The 21,499-nt window shown below is 38.8% G+C and overlaps 1 protein-coding gene and 1 long non-coding RNA gene across 2 annotated transcripts in view; one reads left to right on the top strand and one right to left on the bottom strand.

Moving 5' to 3' along the window:
- The window catches only part of lrrc1 (leucine rich repeat containing 1), a 31,575-nt gene extending 13,821 nt beyond the window's left edge, over positions 1–17,754 (bottom strand). Inside the window, exons 1-4 of the mRNA XM_020654882.3 lie at positions 17,144–17,754; positions 3,713–3,830; positions 2,676–2,754; positions 131–220 (exon numbers count right to left, since the gene is read on the bottom strand). Of these exons, the coding sequence (XP_020510538.1) occupies positions 131–220; positions 2,676–2,754; positions 3,713–3,830; positions 17,144–17,302 (446 nt within the window). The 5' untranslated portion in view covers positions 17,303–17,754. The remainder of the gene's footprint in view (positions 1–130; positions 221–2,675; positions 2,755–3,712; positions 3,831–17,143) is intronic.
- On the top strand, positions 4,891–6,975 carry LOC136180326 (uncharacterized). Its single transcript, XR_010666995.1, has 2 exons — positions 4,891–5,141; positions 5,988–6,975. It is a non-coding gene; the product is annotated as an uncharacterized lncRNA (long non-coding RNA).
- Positions 17,755–21,499: the final 3,745 nt, after the last annotated feature.

Here is a 21,499-nt window from a genome sequence, read left to right as displayed (position 1 = left end):
AGAAATCTAAGAAAAGCACACATTAGTCATTTCAAGCTTCTTTTCTTCGGCTGTCTAACCGAAGACGTTTCACCGGGCTCGATACACTTAACATTTCAAAGCATTTACGACAAGCGATGCCTCTACTTACTTTCCGATGTTATCTGGAAGAACTTGTAATGAAATATCATTGATGGAAAGGACTGTGAGATTGCGTAGCTCTGGAAAGCTTTCGGGTAATCTGGAAAACATAAAAACACATGCCACAGTGTGAGATGCCAGCTGAACACAGAGCACACAGAAAATAATGTCATTTAAAGCCTTTTAAACACTTAAGCGAGTACATATTACTGCACAGTAAATTATGAGAACGTTGGACCTATGGATGGCGTGAGAAAGGAGTCTTTTCAGATGGTCATGTGTTGGGTTTGTAAGAGACATTACGGTAAGTTATAAACTGGGCAAAATGTTCAGTTTTCAAACCAAATCATTCGCTGTTATTTAAAAGATCTATTTATAGTCTCCAAAACACAAAAGCCTCACTTCTTCATTCGTGTCATTTAATGAAACGCTGCCAAGACCCAAAGACAGAGAGCACGGTCTAAACTGCACAAGTATGGAGACTGTGTGCAGGAGTTTGTCTGCACTTTGTGGTCATTAAAAACTAGAAATCACAAGAATAGTGGGAATACTATGGATCCTATAATTTAAAACACTTCAACTCAGGTCCTCAGAGATCCTAGAAACACATTCAAATAGTTTAATCTCAGAGTTATGGCTTTGGTTTTATTGTGATCTGCATCATAGATCAACTGCCTTTCAAAACTGTCATCACAGCTTTGCAGCCGTATCGACTCTGTAACATCTGCATCCATACATTTATTTACAAGCAGCAGATGACGATATATTATCATCACCATTTTTTTTTTTCAACAGCCCGAGTGGTTAGGACTTTTTTTTTTGTTGCCGTGTTATCAATCGTTGGATTTTTTTTTTACCGGTGCCATACCTAAGTCTGAACTTCTGTTGTCATGACAACCCTTGCATGCAGAGTTAGGTAAGACTACAGCCATAAGTCTTGATAAGTTGATATAAAGTACCTGAGTGTGTGCGCTCCTTATCTTTCCCCCTCTGTCCTCACACTTTAGTTTCAACTCTAACGTCGAATGTTTCGACTTGTTTGAGAACATCAAAAGGATCAAACGTGCTCAAACAATGTCTTAAACTAGTCACAGTGTTGACTCTAATAACACAAAGATTTATTACAATGTTTTTAGCACAGGATATTTAAGCAGTTCACACACACAGTCAGTCTTGATATTCTCCACAAGGCTACTAAAGTGTCTTTGTTCCTCTAATAAAGAATACTCTGTGCCCAACAAGATTTTCACTTTCTAAATGGATTCATTATCTGATGGTTCAAAACAAGTAGCTGATATTTTGTGCACGTTTCTACCTCCTTTTTGATTTTACAAGCTCCTGCAAGATCAGACTACTTTAACGTGCTGCTAGGTGTGGTCACACTTTGAACAAAAGCATGAAATACAAAATGATTCCTCTTGCCGGCTTTCAGCTCAAGTTTTTGTCATTTTTGTTGAATATTTTTAACTCGTCTTTGAGTATCCTAAATGAATGTCGGCTCGTCTGACAAAATAGTCTTCACGTAAGAAAGGTTTCTAATCAAAAACATTATTTGGAATGAACAAAATGGAGCTCATTTATAAAATCTTTAAAATGTGTCCGTTTCTTCATGTTCCTGAAGCGAGCTGTCAGCAAGTCTTCATAAACAACCAGCACCTGTTCCTGGTGTCTGGACCTCAGAGCGCTGCAGCGCCGTCTAAACTAAAACTTGTTAATACAAACATCTCATCCAAACAATATGGAGGATGACGTGCACTCGAATATGAGGAGAGATAATACAGAAACTCTATCATGATTATTTCTCCGTTTGGTACTTTTAAGGCTGTTGAGTTAAATGCAAAATAAACCTTTTCGTTTTTATTATAATATTTGAAATGTCTACTGTCTGCAAACATTTTCACAAGTCTAATTTATATGGAGAATAATTCAAATGAATCCTGACTAACAGCACAAACACATCCCCTTCCTGTTAACCTACAGTCATAAGTACCCCTTTCCTGTTTAACTGTTTTAGTGGTGGAAAAAAAAGAGTGGTAATGAGGTTACTACTGTGGAAACAGAGCGTTAGGAGTGGGGTTTGTGTGTGCACTCTAACAGTATTGAACCCCCAGTGCCTTTGTACTACTATCCATTGTTGTCTCCTGAACTACATACTGCAAAGTAATGAGGTTTGGTCCCTGCTGAGGTGCAAATTAGACTTTGTCACACCCACAGAATGAGAAGCATTTTATGCACAATCAGCGATCTGTCAAGGAGAGTGTATGAAAGTACGTAACAGCACAACAGAGGATTTTCAAAAACTGCAGAATGTGGACAATTAAAATAAATTTCTCTACACAATCATTTCTCTTTTTTAACGATGTGCATCCTTCTTTAACCCTTGCATCATGTTTTTATCTGGATAAAAAGGCATAAAATGTGAAGTGGATGTTGGTAGCAATGCTCCAAACCTTGACGGTTAATATTTAGAAGCAGCCGTTACAAATGGATTATTTATGAAGGGTGGATTTTCTTTTTTTTTTAAATAGTAAAAACACTTTTATCTGTGTGATTACCTTGTTAGTGGATTTCCACTGAAGTCGGCCACTTGGAGGGCTTTGCAGTATGAAATGCTTTCTGGTATCTCCATAATATCTGAATCAAGAGAAAAGAAACACGTTACAGGACTTTCTACTTAAATAATAAGCACAAACTAATATACAACACAATCAGCAGTAGTTCATTGATACGAGTCAAACTGAGATGTTACACTAAGTTGTTTAAAATACACATGATAAACGATTAAAAACAAACACAATTCTGGTGCTAAGCTTGGTGAAAAATTGGCATTTTTGTGTTATTTTGTGTTTTGGGGCGGCAGTAGCTCAGTCTGTAGGGACTTGGGTCAGGAACTGAAGGTTGCCGGTTCAAGTCCCGATGCTGACCAAATCTGGAAGTTGGTCTTGTAGCTAAAGAGGTGACAGTTCTCTTCCTGAGCACTGCTGAGGTGCCCTTGAGCAAGGCACTGAACCCCCTCCCTCCACCAGCTCAGGAGTGCTCACTGTGTGCAGCCCCCTCACTCTGACATTCCTCCATTAGTGTGCATCCAAAAGGATCCTGTTTGTGCATGTGTGTGTACTTCAGCTTATGTGTGTCTCAATAACAGAGAGTAACATTGAATTTCCCCTCGCAGGATAAATAGAATATTTCTTCTTCTACGTCTTAAATCCAGCGTAGGATAAAAAAGCAATCTGAACACAAACAGGACTGCAGGTTTAATGTCTGCTCATACAGCAGAAGCCTCCCTGCTGTCTCTAAATCAATGTGTTCAGGTCTATAAAAACAACTCAGAAGATGCACTCTAATGCAAACCATGCTTCATTCTCATGCCTGTTGGTTGCAGCAACTTCACTCGAGGAGTAAATCTGTCAATGTGATTCATTCGCTGAGCTTAGCGCTGTCTTGCTCAACCCAAACAAAACAAACAAAAAAAAAGACTTCTGGCAGGAGAAAAAATGCTCAGAAACAAACTTTCGAAATGTAATATGTAACAAATGTGATTGTGTCATATCGTTACTGTTTTATAGTTTTATCAGTGTTTCCCCCTTCTTACCATTTCGAGAGACATCCAGTTCTACCAGCTGCATGAAGTTAGCTATCTCTGGTGGAAGTCTCTGGATCTCGTTGTCGCTGAGGCCAAGTTTTCTTAGTTTCACCAGCTGGAAAAATTGCTGAAATGAGAAGAAGAAACGGGGATTAAGTAAACCGCCTTAAAGGGTTTTATAGCATTATGGAAATGCTCTTTGAAGACACTGGTATATGCTGGACTGATTTAAAAGTTATTTTATAACACCAACATGCCAAAAAAATTAAAAAATGACTGACAGATATCAATCAATCTTTATTTGTTTAACGCCAAGTGTTATTTCAAGACACTTTACAAAAAGCAGGTAAAAGACCTTTCTCTTTGTTGTTTAATAGATATAAATTCTTTGTTTTTGTTCCCAGGATCACTAGAATAACAGAAACACAACATCAGATCCTATTGGTTGAGACCTAAATATAATACTAGAAGGGACATTATTATTTTCCGGGGAGATATTGTGATAACCTGCACATATGGATGATGAGGGATATAAATAATAAGTATTTAACTCTTTCTTCTTCTTCCTCTTTGTGTCGTTATTTTTTGACAAGTTTTCTAAGTGAGACTGTTGTGAACTACGGAAGCCCTGAGGAGACATGCATCCATACATCTATGTTGCTTTTTTCCCCATTATTTTAATGATCCACTGTGTCTAAAAGCCCCAAACTAAAAAAAAAAACTCTTCAGCTCTTCAGTCACATCTTTTAAAAAAAAAGTGCTGCAAGCTGAGAAATCTGTCTGAAGGGTCACTCGGAGAGTGTGCAGAAATTTGCATGCAGTTTTTGGTCATGTGCAAAAAATCAAAAAAATCACTAAATAAATATTAGGTGTATGTATTTTATTTTTGTTGCCATGGTATGTAAACAGTATCGAGTGTTTTAACTATGTTTAAATTTCCGACCCTATTTCAGGGGCTTTGTGAATATGGGGATCACATGAGGTCTGCATAATGTGAAAATGTAACAGGAGCAACAGAACTAACTACAGCAGGGTGAAGGAAATCATGTCTATCAAGCCCCCTCTGCACACACACACCCACACACACACACACACACACACACACACACCCACAGTCTGACAGCAGGTCTAATCAGACAACATGATTGAACACACCTGTGGAGTTGAACCATGAACAACAGGGACTTTCTAACTCTCACACATCCCTGATTGAAACTTCCATGACTCCTCCTGAGTGTCTGTAAATCCGTCATAACATCACATCAGCTGCGTCATCATAACTGCATGGCTGCTCTTAACAGATGAATAACCGAGCAGGCCGTTTCCACAGAAGACTTTTTTTTTTTTTACATGTCCCAGCAGGAAAAAAAAAAAAACCGAGTGTAAACAATCAAATCAAAGATGGCTGATTGATTTCATTGAGCTGCTGCAGCTTCAGGTAATATGCATGCTGGTGCTCACTTTCACAGCCTTACTGGAAACCTGAACAGAGACAGGCCGTTGATAATGACATACCTGTGCTGCTTCAACAAAGTGACAGGTTAATGTGTCTGGTTTAATGGTGACCATAAATCAACTAACCTCACATGTATCGGCCTGTGAAGGCTTCAGCAGACACTAGACACTGGCAGACACGCTTGTAGATGAATATTTAAAGGACGTTATTTTAAAGAACAAGAAAAAACAGTGCAATAGTGAGTGATAATCTTTCTTTACGATGAGTTGGCAACCAGAATTTAAAAGGTTCAAGACTCAATCATCAGGTTAGGCCTCGGACAGTTACGCAGAACTAATAAAATCGGTTTATTGAGGCCATGGTGACACGCTGCTGGTTAGGAGTACAGAGACCTGCCTTGTTGTCAAACTTGCGAGAGGGAAAAAGATCCAGCTGGCACGCTCATTTTTTAAAAAGGCAAAAGCAATTATCACAAGCACATAGTTGGCACCCATTAAACAGGAGAGCGGGTGGAAGCTTGTCTGAGTGCTGGTAAAGCAGGTAGCGAACTATGCTGCGTCGGGTTCATTTAATGTTTTGGCTTGATCAGAAGAAAAACAACAGCCTCGTGAATTCTCTCCTCTGGCCTTTGTATTTTAAATGCTGCTGCTTTATTGCAGATTAACCTCCATGAGGGCTCGCCCATGTAAGCAGCTGCTAAAACCACACAGATGTCATGCTATCAATCGCTTAAGTTTACTGTGTTGAATTTGATGCTCTGGACTCTTTTGATCTGTAAGTGGATCACTTTGCAAACATTTTTTTCAACTGTGTTTCCTGTTTTTTAAGGTTATTATTTTTGGCTTATCGGATAGGAGGACAGATTTAGAGACACAGGAACTGTTGGGAGCGAGAGTGAGGACGACAGGCACCCAACAGCGCCAAGATCAGGAGTCAAACCTGGGACCAATGTGCCAGGGACTGTAGCCTCTGTACTTGGGGGACGCCTCCTCTACCAACTGAGGAAAAGCAGTCAGCACACCCACTGCTAGCATATTCCTCTGTGCACCTTCTCTTCTTCTCCCACTTCTGTCCCTGCTCGACAGTCGCACTGCTAACATTAGCATCTGGAATGTATGGCTGTGTTCAACTGTACGCATAAAAAGAGCGGCAAAGTATTCAGTCTGTCCTGTTTTCATTGAAGACAAGAGTTAATGCTCACTGTGGAATCTATCATCCCCCGTGTAAGAGGAAGCCTGACCTGACGTATTCAATGTGCAGCATCTGCAAAATGAAAAGTGAAGAACTTTGTGAACGATTCAAATGCACAAGCTCACATCATATGCCACCATCCAGAGTGAAAATAAGTGTAACAACAGCAAACAACAAGCACACAGCATTACTTTCTGCACAACATAAAATAAACATCCGCTACTGACATCGGCTCATGCCACATTAATTTCAGATGTGCCGATGTCTGCCAAAAGGGCCAATAGCGGCTGATACCGATGCATCGCAGCATGCCTACATCACTACAGAAAGAATTGTAACCGACCTAAAAAGTAGCAACAAGTATTTTCCATAACCACCTGTTAAATAATCGAATGTTTTAACATGTTAAAAGATTTCAAAATGTGAAGGAGAACACTTAGTCCAAAGGTTGCAACATTTTAATTCTGCAGGGAAAATATCTTTATTTTTTTTAAACTCAACTTACTTCATATTATCTTTCTGCCCTGGAGCTGTACAATCAGGTACATGTATTATGTTTTCTCTGGAGGTAACTGCATCTCAACAAGGATGCAAGAATAAAAAAATAAAAATATCTGGAACTATAGACGCTAAGCTTTGATTGGGTTTCATTGTATACGCTTTGGGTTGCAACAGACAATTTGTGCCCATCACCATACAGTAAACTTACTCTCACACTGACATAACATTACCAGACCTAATCATGTCCAGTTAATCTCTTATTATTGCATCTCATGTAGTAATGTAAACCACTGCTTCCCCTCAAACTACTAAACCTGGTGCAGTAGAAGTGTTCTGTTTCTTGTATGAAGGTCAGGAGGAAAGTTTTAATTTTAGGACTCTCGTGATGCAATGATCATGTCATGCCAGTCCGATCACCTGCAATCTGACCTTGTAGCCAAATGTCCATGCAATGTGCTAAATGTGTTTGCACATTTGGAAATAAACACTTGTGATCATGTGCACTTACACGTACACATTGTCCAGATATGAATCCCATTTTGATAATGTGTGCAGAAGAAATACGACTCAAAGAGTCCAAAAGTCAAACTGCACCCTGTTACTAAATGCACATGTTGATCCAATGGTCTTAAGGCAGCTCAAAGAATCGCTAATCCATCATTTAATCGAGCAAACAAACCTGCACATTTGCAAGTCCTGACAAATGGCTGAGTCTTTGCAACCTGACCACATTCATTTCACTTTCACATTTCACTCTCTGTTATCTAGGTCTGCGATCCACGAGCTCAAAGATTGACCTCCTCGTGCTATCATCTTAGCTTGTGCAGACTTGTTCATTTCTAAAGAACCTAACCTGAACTTTACCCAATCTGGGAAATCATACACGTTCAGGTTGATTTTACTGTTGTGTTTTTATCACAGTCAGACTTCCTCCTTGAACCGCGCCACTCCTTCATGACACAGCAGACACTGCAGGAAGTGAAGTCAGGAATCCTTTAGCATCACGTGAAATGAAATGCACCTTCATTCAACTGCTTTCATGTGGCCTTTTCTAATCCTCTTGATAACAATAAAGACAATCAGAGGAGGAACAACGAGCATAAGCAAAGCTGTTTAATCATTCTGGTCACACTTCTTCAACAGGCTTTGTGAGTCTTGTATATTGACAGTAAACCTGTTCTTCATGTTGGTGACCTGCAACGCCCCAAACAACTCCCCATGTGTGACACACAAATACCAAAACAGCCTGAGAGTCAAGTATTCATTAAACCTCTCAGTCCGAGTCAATGTTTAAATCTTCAGTTTTACCTTCAGCCATGTTTGTTAGGAAACAAGAGGAACCCTGATGGAGGTTTTCATGGAGTAAGGAAACTTAAGCTCTAAACAAAACACCATGAATGTATTTGTTCAATTAAAAGAATGATGTGTTTGTCTTTTATAAACAAAGAAGTTATTATATTACCCATTAAAGAGTCGATTAGAGTTGTCACAATACCAGAATTTTACACTCTAATTAAATAATTTTACACAAACTAGAACCCGACTGATAAATCGGCCAGCCGATAATATCGGCCGATATTTGCGTATCAAGTGACTATCAGTGTTGGCTAATTTCATTGTAGATTTGTGAAGTTATTACAGGATTTATTCACCAGTCAAAGAGCATTTAATTTGAGAGTCATTGTATTACACTAGCAGTTCTCTTTCACCAGCAGAGGGCGCTATATGGGTTAAACCAAGCATCATCACTCACCAGTGTCAAGCTGCATTTGAGGGATCAACGCAATAAATGTGTATATCTATATCAAGCTATCTCTAAAGATTGAACATCGATCAGAGAAAGATATCGGCCGATATATTGGTATCAGATATTTTCTCTTCCTAATATTGATATCGGTATCGGCCCCAAAAATCCCATATCTGTCTGGCCCTAACTCAAACAATATTGATACCAATGTGACAATTATTTAAGTCCTATATGCACCAAATGTTGGGTCATGTCTTGTTTTTAATTAACAACAGTCACAGGCACACTGCCTAAATTGCGGAAATACATTGGAAATGTTTCGTTAAGGTATTTGAGACATATACAGTGCTCTCTCTCTTTCCCTTGCTGCAGCTAACTGAAGATGTAAAGTGTTAGAAAAGCATTTGTACTTTTCATAACTAAGAATCATTTAAATAAGGATTGTATTGTTTAAAACAACTTTAGTCTTACAGAAACAAAAAGGTAATAAAAAGAGCAGAGTGGTGTGATCTTGTTGGCTCAGCTTCTCTGATTACCTAAAAATCTTGAGTGTATGTACACAAACTAAAAAACAAACAACTCATGTCAATACACTTGGCATGCCCATCCCTAACAACCTCAAACCCTTACAGTAAGTAAGAGTCATCAGTGTCAGATGCTTAGTGGAGTCTAAGGTTACATCGTTGTATGCACACAGATATCGCAGCAGAGACCAGAGGTAAAAAAAAAAAAAAAAAAAAAAAACACAAGCACCTGTCTGACACTAAACAACTGCACTACCTTCATGACAGATGTTTTTTTTTTTGTTGCAAAAACACCTTGAAGTAGTTCAAATGAGAGTCAGTTCAAACACCAGCTTCCTGCTCAGCGACTCGCAGCACCGCTCTCTTCGCCCACCTAAACCACGGCATGACCCCTGCAGCTTCCTGTCTCACACAGGACACCGTTTCCTCCCAGCATCACTGTCACCACTGTGTGTGACATTTTTTATGTCTGAACGGCGGTACTGAAGGCAGAAAACATATACTCATGGCTCAACTGGGGCTCCAGCTAAAGCTTTTCTTCCTAATCAATTCATTTGCAGAAAATAAGGAGATAGTGAAAACAAACGAAGTGCAGAGTAAAGTCTCTAAGGTCCCAGCTTTCATTTTAAAATGTACATATATTATATACTGTAGATTATCTGTGTGGCTAATGGTATGGCTGAATGTTGTTACTGATAGAGGTAACTACTTGATATCATAGACTGTAAAAATTAAAGGATGAAGCCTGAGTGATGTCATACATATATTACTGCAGCCCTATAGAAACAAAAAGGTAATATAAGAGCAGAGTGGTGTGATCTTGTTGGCTCAGCTTCTCTGATTACCTAAAAATCTTGAGTGTATGTACACAAACTAAAAAACAAACAACTCATGTCAATACACTTGGCATGCCCATCCCTAACAACCTCAAACCCTTACAGTAAGTAAGAGTCATCAGTATCAGATGCTTAGTGGAGTCTAAGGTTACATCGTTGTATGCAAACAGAATTAGATATCACAGCAGAGACCAGAGGTAAAAAAAAAAAAAAAAAAAAAAAGGCCTGAACCACAAGCACCTGTCTGACACTAAACGACTGCACTACCTTCATGACAGATGTTTTTTGTTTGTTGTAAAAACACCTTGATGTAGTTCACATGAGAGTCAGTGAGTCAGTTCAAACACCAGCTTCCTGCTCATTGACAGCAGCCACAATGTTGGAAATCTTGTGTCAGCCTAACTTCCCGACAACCTAATGACAGGCTGAGAGCTGAGGCGGGGTTTAAGCATCCTGACAAACGACTTCACCGCTCCCACCTGTCAATCAAGTCAGCCATGCGCCTATCTACACAAAACAATGTTCATGTAATCAAAACAGATACGATATTAAAAAAAAAAAAATCACACCCTGTACAGTGAGGGCCCATGAGGACAATAACTAATCAGACCTGTTTCGTTTTTTGCACCAGGGTATAATGGTAATCATGTTTATTTCTGCTGTAAAAACTGGCTTTTTTTCCACATTGGCTTCAATTGGCAAAACCAGAGGTTGCCGCTTGGTTGAGATTCTCGTATAAAAATTGAAAATTGGTTTATAATTGATTCAAAAAAAATGTGATGAGCATTAGAAATGTTGCCAGGAAACTTTTCTTATCATTTAAACAGGTGCATGCCAGGGATGGGTCATCATTTTCAAATATTCAAATAGTCCTTTCCTTTATTTTCACCAGCACCAACTTGTGATGCGGTACTACTGCAACATGGTGACTGAAAGCATCTGTTTCAGGTGACAAAAAAATAGCTAAGAAACAAAGCATCTCTTTCCTTACTGTCTATTTTACTCATAGACCGTATACAGCCACATTATTTGCACTTGGCCTGACGTCTGTCAAAAGGTGATAATCTGTCGAAATTGATGTCTAACCCATTCATCAGTACAACCCTTATTCACATTGTTTATTCTCCCAACCATCCAAACACATCATGTATTTGGGTTACTATCATGAATGACGAATAAGAAGAGGTCCAACAAAAGAATGTTTGGGGCGTTTTTGCTTTGACATGACTGCTTCAAATGGATTTTGTGTGATTCAAAGGGTTGCCAACTTAAAAATGCAGACGTACGGAGTTGTATCCAGTCTATACTAGTCGTGAAAAGCTGTTTGACATAACCACCAGCAGCTCTGCCTCACAGTTTCGATTCAGCTGGGGACGTGGAAACTGCATCCGTTTTTAAACTGGACAAACAGGCAGAAGAATTTCAACAGGCGGCGAGTTTTGCATTCCTACTCTTCTTATCCTGTTGGTTTCTTAGTTTGTCTGCAGTTCAGTAAGCTAACTGCTATTTACAAACCGGACTGGTGGTATGTTCTGTATCTGGGGGGGGGGGGGGGGGCAGCTGCTGAAGGGGAAAACTTTGAGTCAACAAAGAAACACAAGTGACTGTTTGCTAATTTGGTCCAATGCCTCAGCACAAATATTACATAAAAGCATCAAACAAGTAAAACACCGCCTTAAGAAATAGGTCCAAGCCATTGAAAATACCCAGACAAAAACGTGTCTCGAGTCTTCATGACTTAGTCATGAGATTTTTCCTTCCTATTGAAGCTATCTGCTGAGGTTCAACTTGCCTCATCTTGTTAGTGTAAAAACACACCTTTTCTGTTTCGTCCTGCTGTTAAAGCTGCACTGAGCATGTCCTTATCTGCCTGCTGGTTGAAATGATCGACTTCAGATTTCTTACTGTTTCTTCTGTTCTTGGCTTACTTACATAAATGTCAATACCATGATACATGAAGTGGTCACTAGTGTTTATTCAGTTAGCCTCAGCCTCAGAGGCAAATGTGATGAAGCCACACAGCGAGCACTGAGCTGGACTGATACCAAAGTTTTATCCGGGCGGACATTTCTTGGGTTCACTTACCAAGCATTGATGATATTAGTGACACACCAACGAGCACAGTAAACTGTAGTCAGCATGCTAATAATCCAGCACATTATTCTCTGAACTGTTCCTGAAATGACATTGTTAGTGCAATATGGGTCTCTGCAGTCACATCACAAATGAAATGAATTCATTGCAATAACTGTTAACAAGCAATGCTTCCTCGTTCAGCAGAAGAACATTTACTTATCGGATGGAGGCCTGAGTATAATGTAAGGTTGTCAAAAATATACGTCAGGTGTTTTAAAACAATACAACCCCTGTTTGGTTTTTTTTAAATCTAATCTACGGTCATATTCTTAAACGAAATCCTCCAGAAGCAAAACAGAGAGTAATGTCTAAATTGTATGAATACATACCGAAAATTTGCCGATGAATTGGTGCTATTTAGACATCATGCAGGAGTTTGTCTGCATGTTTGTATCAAATATTGGGTGTCCAACACTTGTATTTTTATTCTGTGAAACAGGTGTCAGTATATTTGATTTTTAGAATTTTAATCAACGTTGATCAATCTTGTATTGTGACGCTATTATAATGTCAATGCTTTCACTCCATTATGATGCAGATAGATAGACAGAGCTTAAAGGTCACATATTATGCAAAAAACACTTCACCATGTTTTTCTAACACTAATTTGTGTCTCTAGTCTGTCTACAAACTACCCAATTGCGAGAAAAGTGCATCCCCTCTGATTTTCACCTGCTCCACTCTTCAGTATATGTGTGCTCAAACAGGCCGTTTAGAGAGTTTCCCTTCGTGACATCACAAAGGGCAGTAACCCCTCCCCCAGGTGGGTGACACTCCCACAGCTAGGTGTTTGTTCTGCCCGCTGAGTCTGCCTTCTCACCGTAAACAACATGGCTCAAGAAATCCACCAAAACTCTTCCAGAGGTAGGCCCTTGCCTACCTCAGACACAGCTCATTTACATTTAAAGGTACAGACACAGAAACAGCCTGTTCTGAGCAGGGCTGAAATAGAGGAGTTTATAAACATGATCAAATACAGGATCAGAGTGGATTTTTGGAAACTTGTTGAAAAGAAATATAATATGTGACCTTTACGATGGGCATCAGCTCTACTTTGTTTAATCAGTGCCTACATAAAAAATACTTTTCGGATTGATTTTTAGGTCTAGGAGAAACATTGTGCAAACATGTGTCAGATGTTAAACATGAAGACCAGCAAATAGACATAAACTGTGAGTTACAGTTGTTTTATTGTGATTATCTTATTCAAGGTGTAAAGGTATTTGTGTTTAATCACACTTACTATTTTTTGCTGGCCTGTTATAGTTGTGTATTATGTGTCAAAATGTAAGAACCAGCAGATTATCTCCTCCCTGAGGGGATGGAAAATGGTGCATACTTTTCCAGTTCCTTCTTTTCAGGTGTCATGTCTACAGTTTGTGGTTTATTGGTCTGTTCTTTACAATTCAGGTCAATGATTCATTATGATTTCATTAGAAGAAAAAAAAAACTAGCTAGGACATGGAGGCAACAACAAAACACATAATGCTGTCTTTGTTTTCAGTCCCAATACCTGTTCCTGCATGGGCTTTTCTTCGACGGACAAAGTAAGCAGTGTGACACAGCCATGGGAGGTTGCTCACATTATCTCTGTTCCATCACATTTCTATGGACATGCCAAGCAAAAAAAAAAAAAAAAAAAACCTCTGTCAGCTCTCTTTCCTTTCCTCTGTGGACTTCTGCAAACTGTAACCAAGAACCGAATCAAACTGCGTCAAAGGTTTAAGAATGAAATGAATAAAACGCCACAAAGGCACAAAGAACAGTGCTTCAATCTAATCAGCTTAACATCAGACTCACCAGGACATCAGGTCCATCAAGAGGGCAGGACAGTTTCTCAAGTGTACTAAACCTTATTTCATAACATGTCCAGCTGTAAACCCATTTTATTTATCACAGAATGTACTCCCTGCTCAAGGTTACGCTGAGAATACCTAACACCATTTTTCTCTGGCTTAAAATACAATCTCCAGAGTGGAAACTTTCACAATAAAACAGGTTTAGCTGCAAAAAAAAAAAAAAAAGAGGTAAAGGGCAAATGTTACGTACACAGAGTCAGTGATCGCTCTGGGCTGTATGTCATAGAAGCAACACAACAAGCCAGGCTATGGGGGTCTTTAGTTTCAGACCAAAACTAAACGTAAACACAAGAGAAGAACGAGCCTGTGGGAACTACCATGCAAATCTTTTTTACTATAGGAGAGAAATTCAGACGTGTATCTGAAGTTCATACTTTGACTCTGCAGTCCGCCCACCACACAACGACAGCTGGTTTGCATGATTAAGAATAAATGCGTGACTGTAAAGGGTTAAAGTCAAGTCTTAGTCTTATAGTCTTGAAATTATGAGATAATCCCGCTGTGAGGGATGACATCGTGTGTCTATCTACACGTGGCTCTGGAGTGACAGGACGGGGTTGGATCCAGTCTCTCATTTTAAACACGATATTCATTTAGAAATCGTTCTGAGAAACTAATCCAGCAAAAAAAGAAAAGAAAAAAAAAAGGAATCATTTATGGGTTAAAGCCTCTCAACTTTGAGGATTTTGCTGCTTTTTCTCAGAAGTATTCACTGAATATTGTGAAGGTTTTTAGACTGTTGAACAGAAGAACAAAAAAACACAATCCAGCTTCACTCTGTCAAAACTGTCAATCAAAATGTCCCAGCAGCCAATCAATTAAATGATGTGTGACTATGAAACAGCCTACAAACAACCTGCAATATACATCAACTCATAATTACATTATTTATAAAACTGATATGAAGGGGAACGTTCAAATTAATTTGATCATTTTAAAAACATTTTTTTATTCCCATGGCAGATTGTCGCTGAACTCTATTTTATTCTTTTGATTAAAAATAATCTAAAAGGGTTCACGACTTAGTACAAAGCTAATTATTGTGCATTGTAATTCTTGTAACTGCTCATATTTAATTTGGTTTTATATTGTCTCATATCAATCGCAGGCTCCTTAATTGTATTAAATCAAAATCTTAGAAGACTTTGTGATGTCAGTAAATATTGTCTCCACCCCTTCTGCCCAAATATTTTAAGAAAAGTCATGATTTGTCCTTTCAACATAAACCTTCTCATTGTTCATACAATTGGGAATTCCCAGCTTCTGTAAATCATACTGGATAGTTGACATGTATTTGTTACTGCAACAGCATTCCCAGTATGTTTACCTTTATAAAAGATAATTCCAATATGTTCCCTGCCAGCTTGAAATGTACATTAATAGTGAACTAGTGATGGATCTGAGTGTTTGGTATTGGCAGAGATGCTGGAGTCAAGGAACCAGGTTTAGTATCCGCACAGAAAAGGATCTTACCTCTGAAGAAGATTTTAAAAGAAATTACCAACCAATTAATTTTAAAAAGTTCATCAAAGTGGAGACATGAGCCTAAAGTGGAGATCATGTTGTAATCGATAATTCAGGATGATTTATCTTATTTGTTATGACGACCGATTCTCCCCCTGGAGATCAAAAAGTATTTCTGATTCTGATTTACTGGTTTTATTCAAAGCTTGAGATTGTATTACGAGCGACAGAGCTTTCAGTCGGATCACATCTAAGACCTTTAACTTCTAATGGAGTAGCTTTTCGTTGCTAGAGTTAATTCTAAGGTCTTTAATGAACCATTTAACTTTTGCAAGCCAGTGGACTAAACAACTGATTCACATGGACGTTTAAACGACCCGTCCTGCTCATTATGATTCTCCATCCGTATGACTCTCCTCTATACCCAAGATTAATCTTACAACTCTGGAGCACCATTACACATAGGACTAGTCATAAATGTTACAACATGAAGATATCAATATTGTTAAACTCCCTAAAAGAAGTACATATTGGATGATTTCTGCATACAGTCATGGCTCTTAATCATGAACAAAGCTCCAGTTCAGAGTCAGAGGTACGCAGGACTTTCTGACCTCAGCATTTGATCACCTTTTAGTCCGACATGGAGCACACGATATCAGAACTGTACAGTTGCGAGACCTGGCTCTCTAATGTGTTATGATGAAACCTAAGACCATGACACACTTGTGAAGTGAACCTGCCGTGGGGGAGGGGGATTGAGGGGGATTGGGGGGGGGGGGGGGGGGGGGGGGGGGGATGGTTCAGGGGAAGTTTCCACCTGCACAGGGTGCATGCCTTTGCTGATCTTGCGTAATGATTGTCCCCAGGTCCCACCGGACTCTCACGGGATTCCTGATCAGCTCAGTGAGCAGCTCTGTGTCAGAAGCCCTTTAACTGGAGGGACGCATTTCATGTTTCCAAAAATAAGATAGGACACCCCCATGGCTTAGAACCTGCCACTAAAATCAGTGAGAGGAAATGTGGGCGTGAAGGTGAATAAACACCTGAATTTAAAAACACACAACAGATACTGAGACTTTGACTAACTCATTTGGAAGGAGAAAAGCCTTAATTTGAGATTTTAGCAGCAAATTCTAATCTGAAGAAAGCTATGAACTTGGAAAACACACACACAAAAAAACAACACACACACACAGTCAGAGCTTCAATAGTCTTCCATGCATTTATCTGTAACTCTTCATCTTTACCTTTTTTTGTTATTCTAACTATTTATATGTTGTTATTTTTTTATGCTTAAACTCAAATTTAAACTCTTTACCTTTTATTGTTTTAATTGCATTTTCTATTTCATTGCTATATGATGTGTGCTTTAGTCTCTCCTTTTTAATCCATTTTTGTTGGTACCATGCATGTTTGGCATTATTTTATTCTTGTTTTTATTTCCTGTAAATCACTTTGTATTGCATTTGAATAGCATGAAAGGTGCTATTTAAATAAAGCTCGTTTGATTGATTTGTGATTGATGCACTGACACACACACACACACACGCAGGCTACACTTACACACTCAAACATTCAACAGTTTTTCACGCAGGACATGGACTCACACTTTGTATTTCCGTTTAATTAAATGATCAATTGACGCTTTTTGGTAACATTATCCCCACAGCACGCCACTCGGGCTCCAACAGCATGCAAAGTTGAAACTGGTTTGCAGTCTTACCTTGGGCAAGTCTCGAAGTTGGTTTGCATCCAGCAGCAGCTCCTCCAAACTCCGTCCGTAGCGATAGATCTCATCGGGCACATAGAGCAGGGAGCAGTGGCGTTTATCGATCACCTCCACATGACGGTTGCACCGCCACAGGGGTATGCAGTGAAACATCGCGGGGGAGGTGAGGGGGGGGAGAGGGGGGGAATAAAATCTGGGAACCCGGTGCGATAAACAAAAACTTCAGAAGAGGAGGAGGAGGAGGAGGAGGAGGAGGAGGAGGGATGCAACAGATTGCCTCGGCGGGACAGTCTTGAACTATATTTACCGTCAAGCGGAAAAAGCGAGGCGAAAAAACTCACATGCACGTAAACACGGCGACGGCTGACGTTACGGAGCTAACACTCGTTTCGGTGTCGACGAACATGGGGAGTTATTCTCCGTCGTTTTCTCACTTTGGTTAGTTTGTAGGCACCTGTTTTGTTGTCGCTTTAAAACCTCTTCTCTTCAGCGGAAAAGACCCAGGCTACATCTCCGTGTGGAACAGGGTGGCATTCTCGGTTTTCTTTGGGGGGGGGGGGGTTTGTGTTGCTTCGGCTCGTCCCGGAGTTAATTTCCTCTCCCGTCCAGTTTCTGACCCGGAACACTCACTCCCTCATTCCAATCCTACGTCATCATTCCATATGGCCCCGCCCCCCTCCCCGTGTCCCTCCTCTGGATAGTCCCGTCTAGTGATGATGGGAGTTTCGTCTATTTTCAGTGAGTCGGATCATTTGGCTCAGTTCATTTTAATGTGGCGTTTGAGTGAGATGTGCTACCTTGTTAAAAAATATATATATATATGCATCAATTAATGTTCCCAGTACATAATTAATTAAAAGTCATGTCTCTTGGTGGCCTAGTGGCTAGTTTGCACACCCCATGTACAGAGGCTGTTGTCATCAACAACACCAAAGTTCTGTCTCCTTTCCTACATCTGTATGTATGTGATATATATGTATGTGCATATATATATATTTGTGTGTGTGTGTTATGTGTATGTATATGTACGTGTATATATATATGTATGTATGTATATGCATATGTATAGATTATTATTTCTTTTTTTATTTCTTGCTTTTACGCATTGCCTGTAAAGCACTTTGGTCAGATGAAGCTGTTTTTAAATGTGCTATACAAATAAACTTGATTTAATTTGATGTCATTCCTCACTATCCACTGTGCTGTCTCTCTAAATAAAGGCATTAAAAAACTAAATAGGCTAAATCTATCTTTAAAAAATAATCTTTAATTAGACAAAAAAATAATCGTCATCATTTACAACGACGTCGAGCAGATAAAATAATACAATTCCAAATAAATGTTTGTTTTTTTTAACTAGGTTACCATAAAAGAAAAAATATCAGTTAAAACAGACACAATTAATAAGTAATGCTAACATAAAAATAAATAAATTAAAACAGGTGCAATCAGAGGTTGATTTAGGTTGAGTTGAAAACTAGGCTTAGTTTTTAAAAATAACAATTTAAACCACTTCTCAATCCATATGCATTGCTAGAGCCTGGAAAGTAAGTTTTCATACATTACTTTTAAGTTTCAGGTGAAGCATACACTTATAGACAAATTACTATCAAATAAACTTATTCACCCAGAACAGAATAAATGTAGGCTATATAACACCACTACTCACTGCATTGGCACTGTAAGGAAACAGGAAGCGTTTAAGAATTCAGAGAAAGCAAAATCGGATAGACAAATACAACCTCTCACTTAATGCTCCCAGCACATCTTGATAGGTGGCAATATTTGATGGAACAATGACTCCATACGGATCCTAAAGGATTTTCATTAAGGTCAGCTTTTGTAATTAAATATTCAATGATGATTTGCCTTGTGATTTTCATGATTGCTCAAGGTAACCATCCTAGAAAATAATCATCATTTTCAGGAGCAATATAATTTAGAATGATATTTGATCCAAACAGAATAATGTAAACATCTCTGTAAACATGTAAACATTTCTTCATCAATGTCTTGAACATTTTATTGATAAAGAACCATGTGTTGTGTGGAACATGTTTGCAGCAGCATATTAAATTCTCCCAAAGCTTGCCTCTGAACCTGAGTATGAAAGTGAGGAGTTTCTGGATCACATATAGTTTATAGGTTTGTCCTTTAATTCTATCATGTATTCGTTTAAAAAAAAAAAAAAAAAAAAGCAGGGACATGTAAAATGAAAATGGTCTTTCAGAGGAGAGCAGCTCACACTCCAGGAGTCAGCTAATAAGGCCGACTCGTTCACAAACTGCTCATCACTACTCAGGTCCCGCACAGGGCCGCCATGATCAGCTCAGAGGACTTACAAGTGGCCACCCCTGAGGACACCCAGATTTAAAAAAAAAAAAAAAAACAACAACAATTCTGGAGTTCATGTGTCTATTTATAACGTTTAGAATAAAAGTAACATTGCCATTTATTCAGTAAGTTAAAAACTAAACATGCTAGCCTGAGAACAGGTGCCGGAAAGTATTTTCACCTTTTGTATGCTATGTCAGCTTCAAATGAATTAATATTTTTCATTTAAAAAATTGCATGACGTAACTGTAACTCACATTAAGTCAATGCACCTTCTTTAATGAATCTTTAAATGACTCTTCCCCAAACAAGCCTTCTACAAGGCTAATCAAAAGTTTAAAAAATTGATTGACATGTTTGCCACAAGTGGCCACTGTTCACAAGGTTACTGTGAGCAAAGCAGCAACGATGTTGAATAACTGAGCTTGTTAAGACTTTATGCATATTTACATTTTATGCTTCTTTGTTCCACCTCATCTTACTTCAAATGGAGTATTTTACAGGGTGGGGTGGGGGGGTATGTTTTACTTAACAGCTGTATTCACTTGCCAAAGATAGATTTTACATCAACATATTTATTCAGATTTAACATTAAAGCTCTTCGTTCCACTTCAACACCAACATTCTGCTTACAGAGTAATAAAGTCTCTATGATGATGGTGAAACAATATCATGTAGAGTAACGTTGACTGAGGCCAGTTTGTTGTCTGACCTCTGAACTCACAGTTCATCTAAATTCAATCTCATTCATTTTTCTTTTTTCATCTCGTCCCTTATCTCCTCTCCTGGTCAATAGTCAGGGTCAGCTGTTGTCTCCTGGTCAAAAGGTCAGGAGACAACAGGATTTGAAACATAAAAATGACATTTTTGGGTGTTGTTATACTGTTACAAAAAGGCATACTTGTCACAATGACTTGGTGGTAGATCAGCAGAATTACTCATCAGGTCATTCTTAACATCCCTTTCCAGGTACGCTCGTTATATACCTCCTCTATTACATAAAACAAACAAATGAAAGGAGCAGATATATACTATGGCACACCTGGTCTACCATACATGTTAGATATTGTGTGGTGCTTTTAAAATTTGTTCATTAGAGTTGAATAACTTATTTTCTCATCCACAATATATTTATATTACACCCTGGCTCTGATACTTTTCTTACCCTCTTTTAAATTATAATGTAAAAGTCTCCACTTAGTCACCTTGTTAAAAATGATGAGCATTAAGACACAGTCACATGCCCTGTGAGAAATGGCCTCTCGCCTCAGACCAATGAATTAAACATGAAGGTAGATTAATGATGCAGTCTCAGCCGGCCTCCACAGGTGGTGCTGAAGGCTGCAGCAGGCTCAGAGTCCTGCCTGTAATATCTCAAACAGTTGTTCAAACGCATCCGAAACCCCTAAAATAGACGGGAAGGGTCAGTGAGAAGTGGAAGACGGATACCTTCCCCCCACAAACGACAACCAAACAAGGTGGGGAAAAAGCAGCGAGTTGACAAAGGACTTTTCATTTTGTGGAAATCATATTCCGGCTAAAAAAAAGATTAATTTTTAAACACTTTGGTCCTGAATAAAAACGAGATGAAAACAGAAACAGCTGATTACTTGTCGATATGTTTTATGGATTACATTTTTATCAGCTCATAAGTTGATCATACTGATATTTCAGTTGATGATCTTTTAATAGTAACCCTCCTTAAATCAATACAACACTCAAATTTAACTTACCGTAAAACTTCAAATAAAAGCCCAACCTCATTTAAGGCCAAGGCCCTTTTACTAGTCTGGTGTTGCTACACGTTTTAAGTTAAATTTTAATTAGAGGATCCGTTGAATTTGGAGTTAATTAGTGTTTCCCATCTTTCCAGATAAGGGTCATTTTATAAACTGAAGTAAATGAAAGCCTATGTGGTTAATTAAAGTTTTACGGTAATCAAATACATAGTTATGCATTCAAATTATCTGGTTATGGGGCACACAGAGGCGCTGCTTGTCAACAGGTTATGGGGCA

The sequence above is a fragment of the Labrus bergylta genome, chromosome 10, assembly GCF_963930695.1.
Source record: "Labrus bergylta chromosome 10, fLabBer1.1, whole genome shotgun sequence".
NCBI lineage: Eukaryota > Metazoa > Chordata > Actinopteri > Labriformes > Labridae > Labrus > Labrus bergylta.
This window is presented reverse-complemented; position numbering and strand designations above follow the sequence as displayed.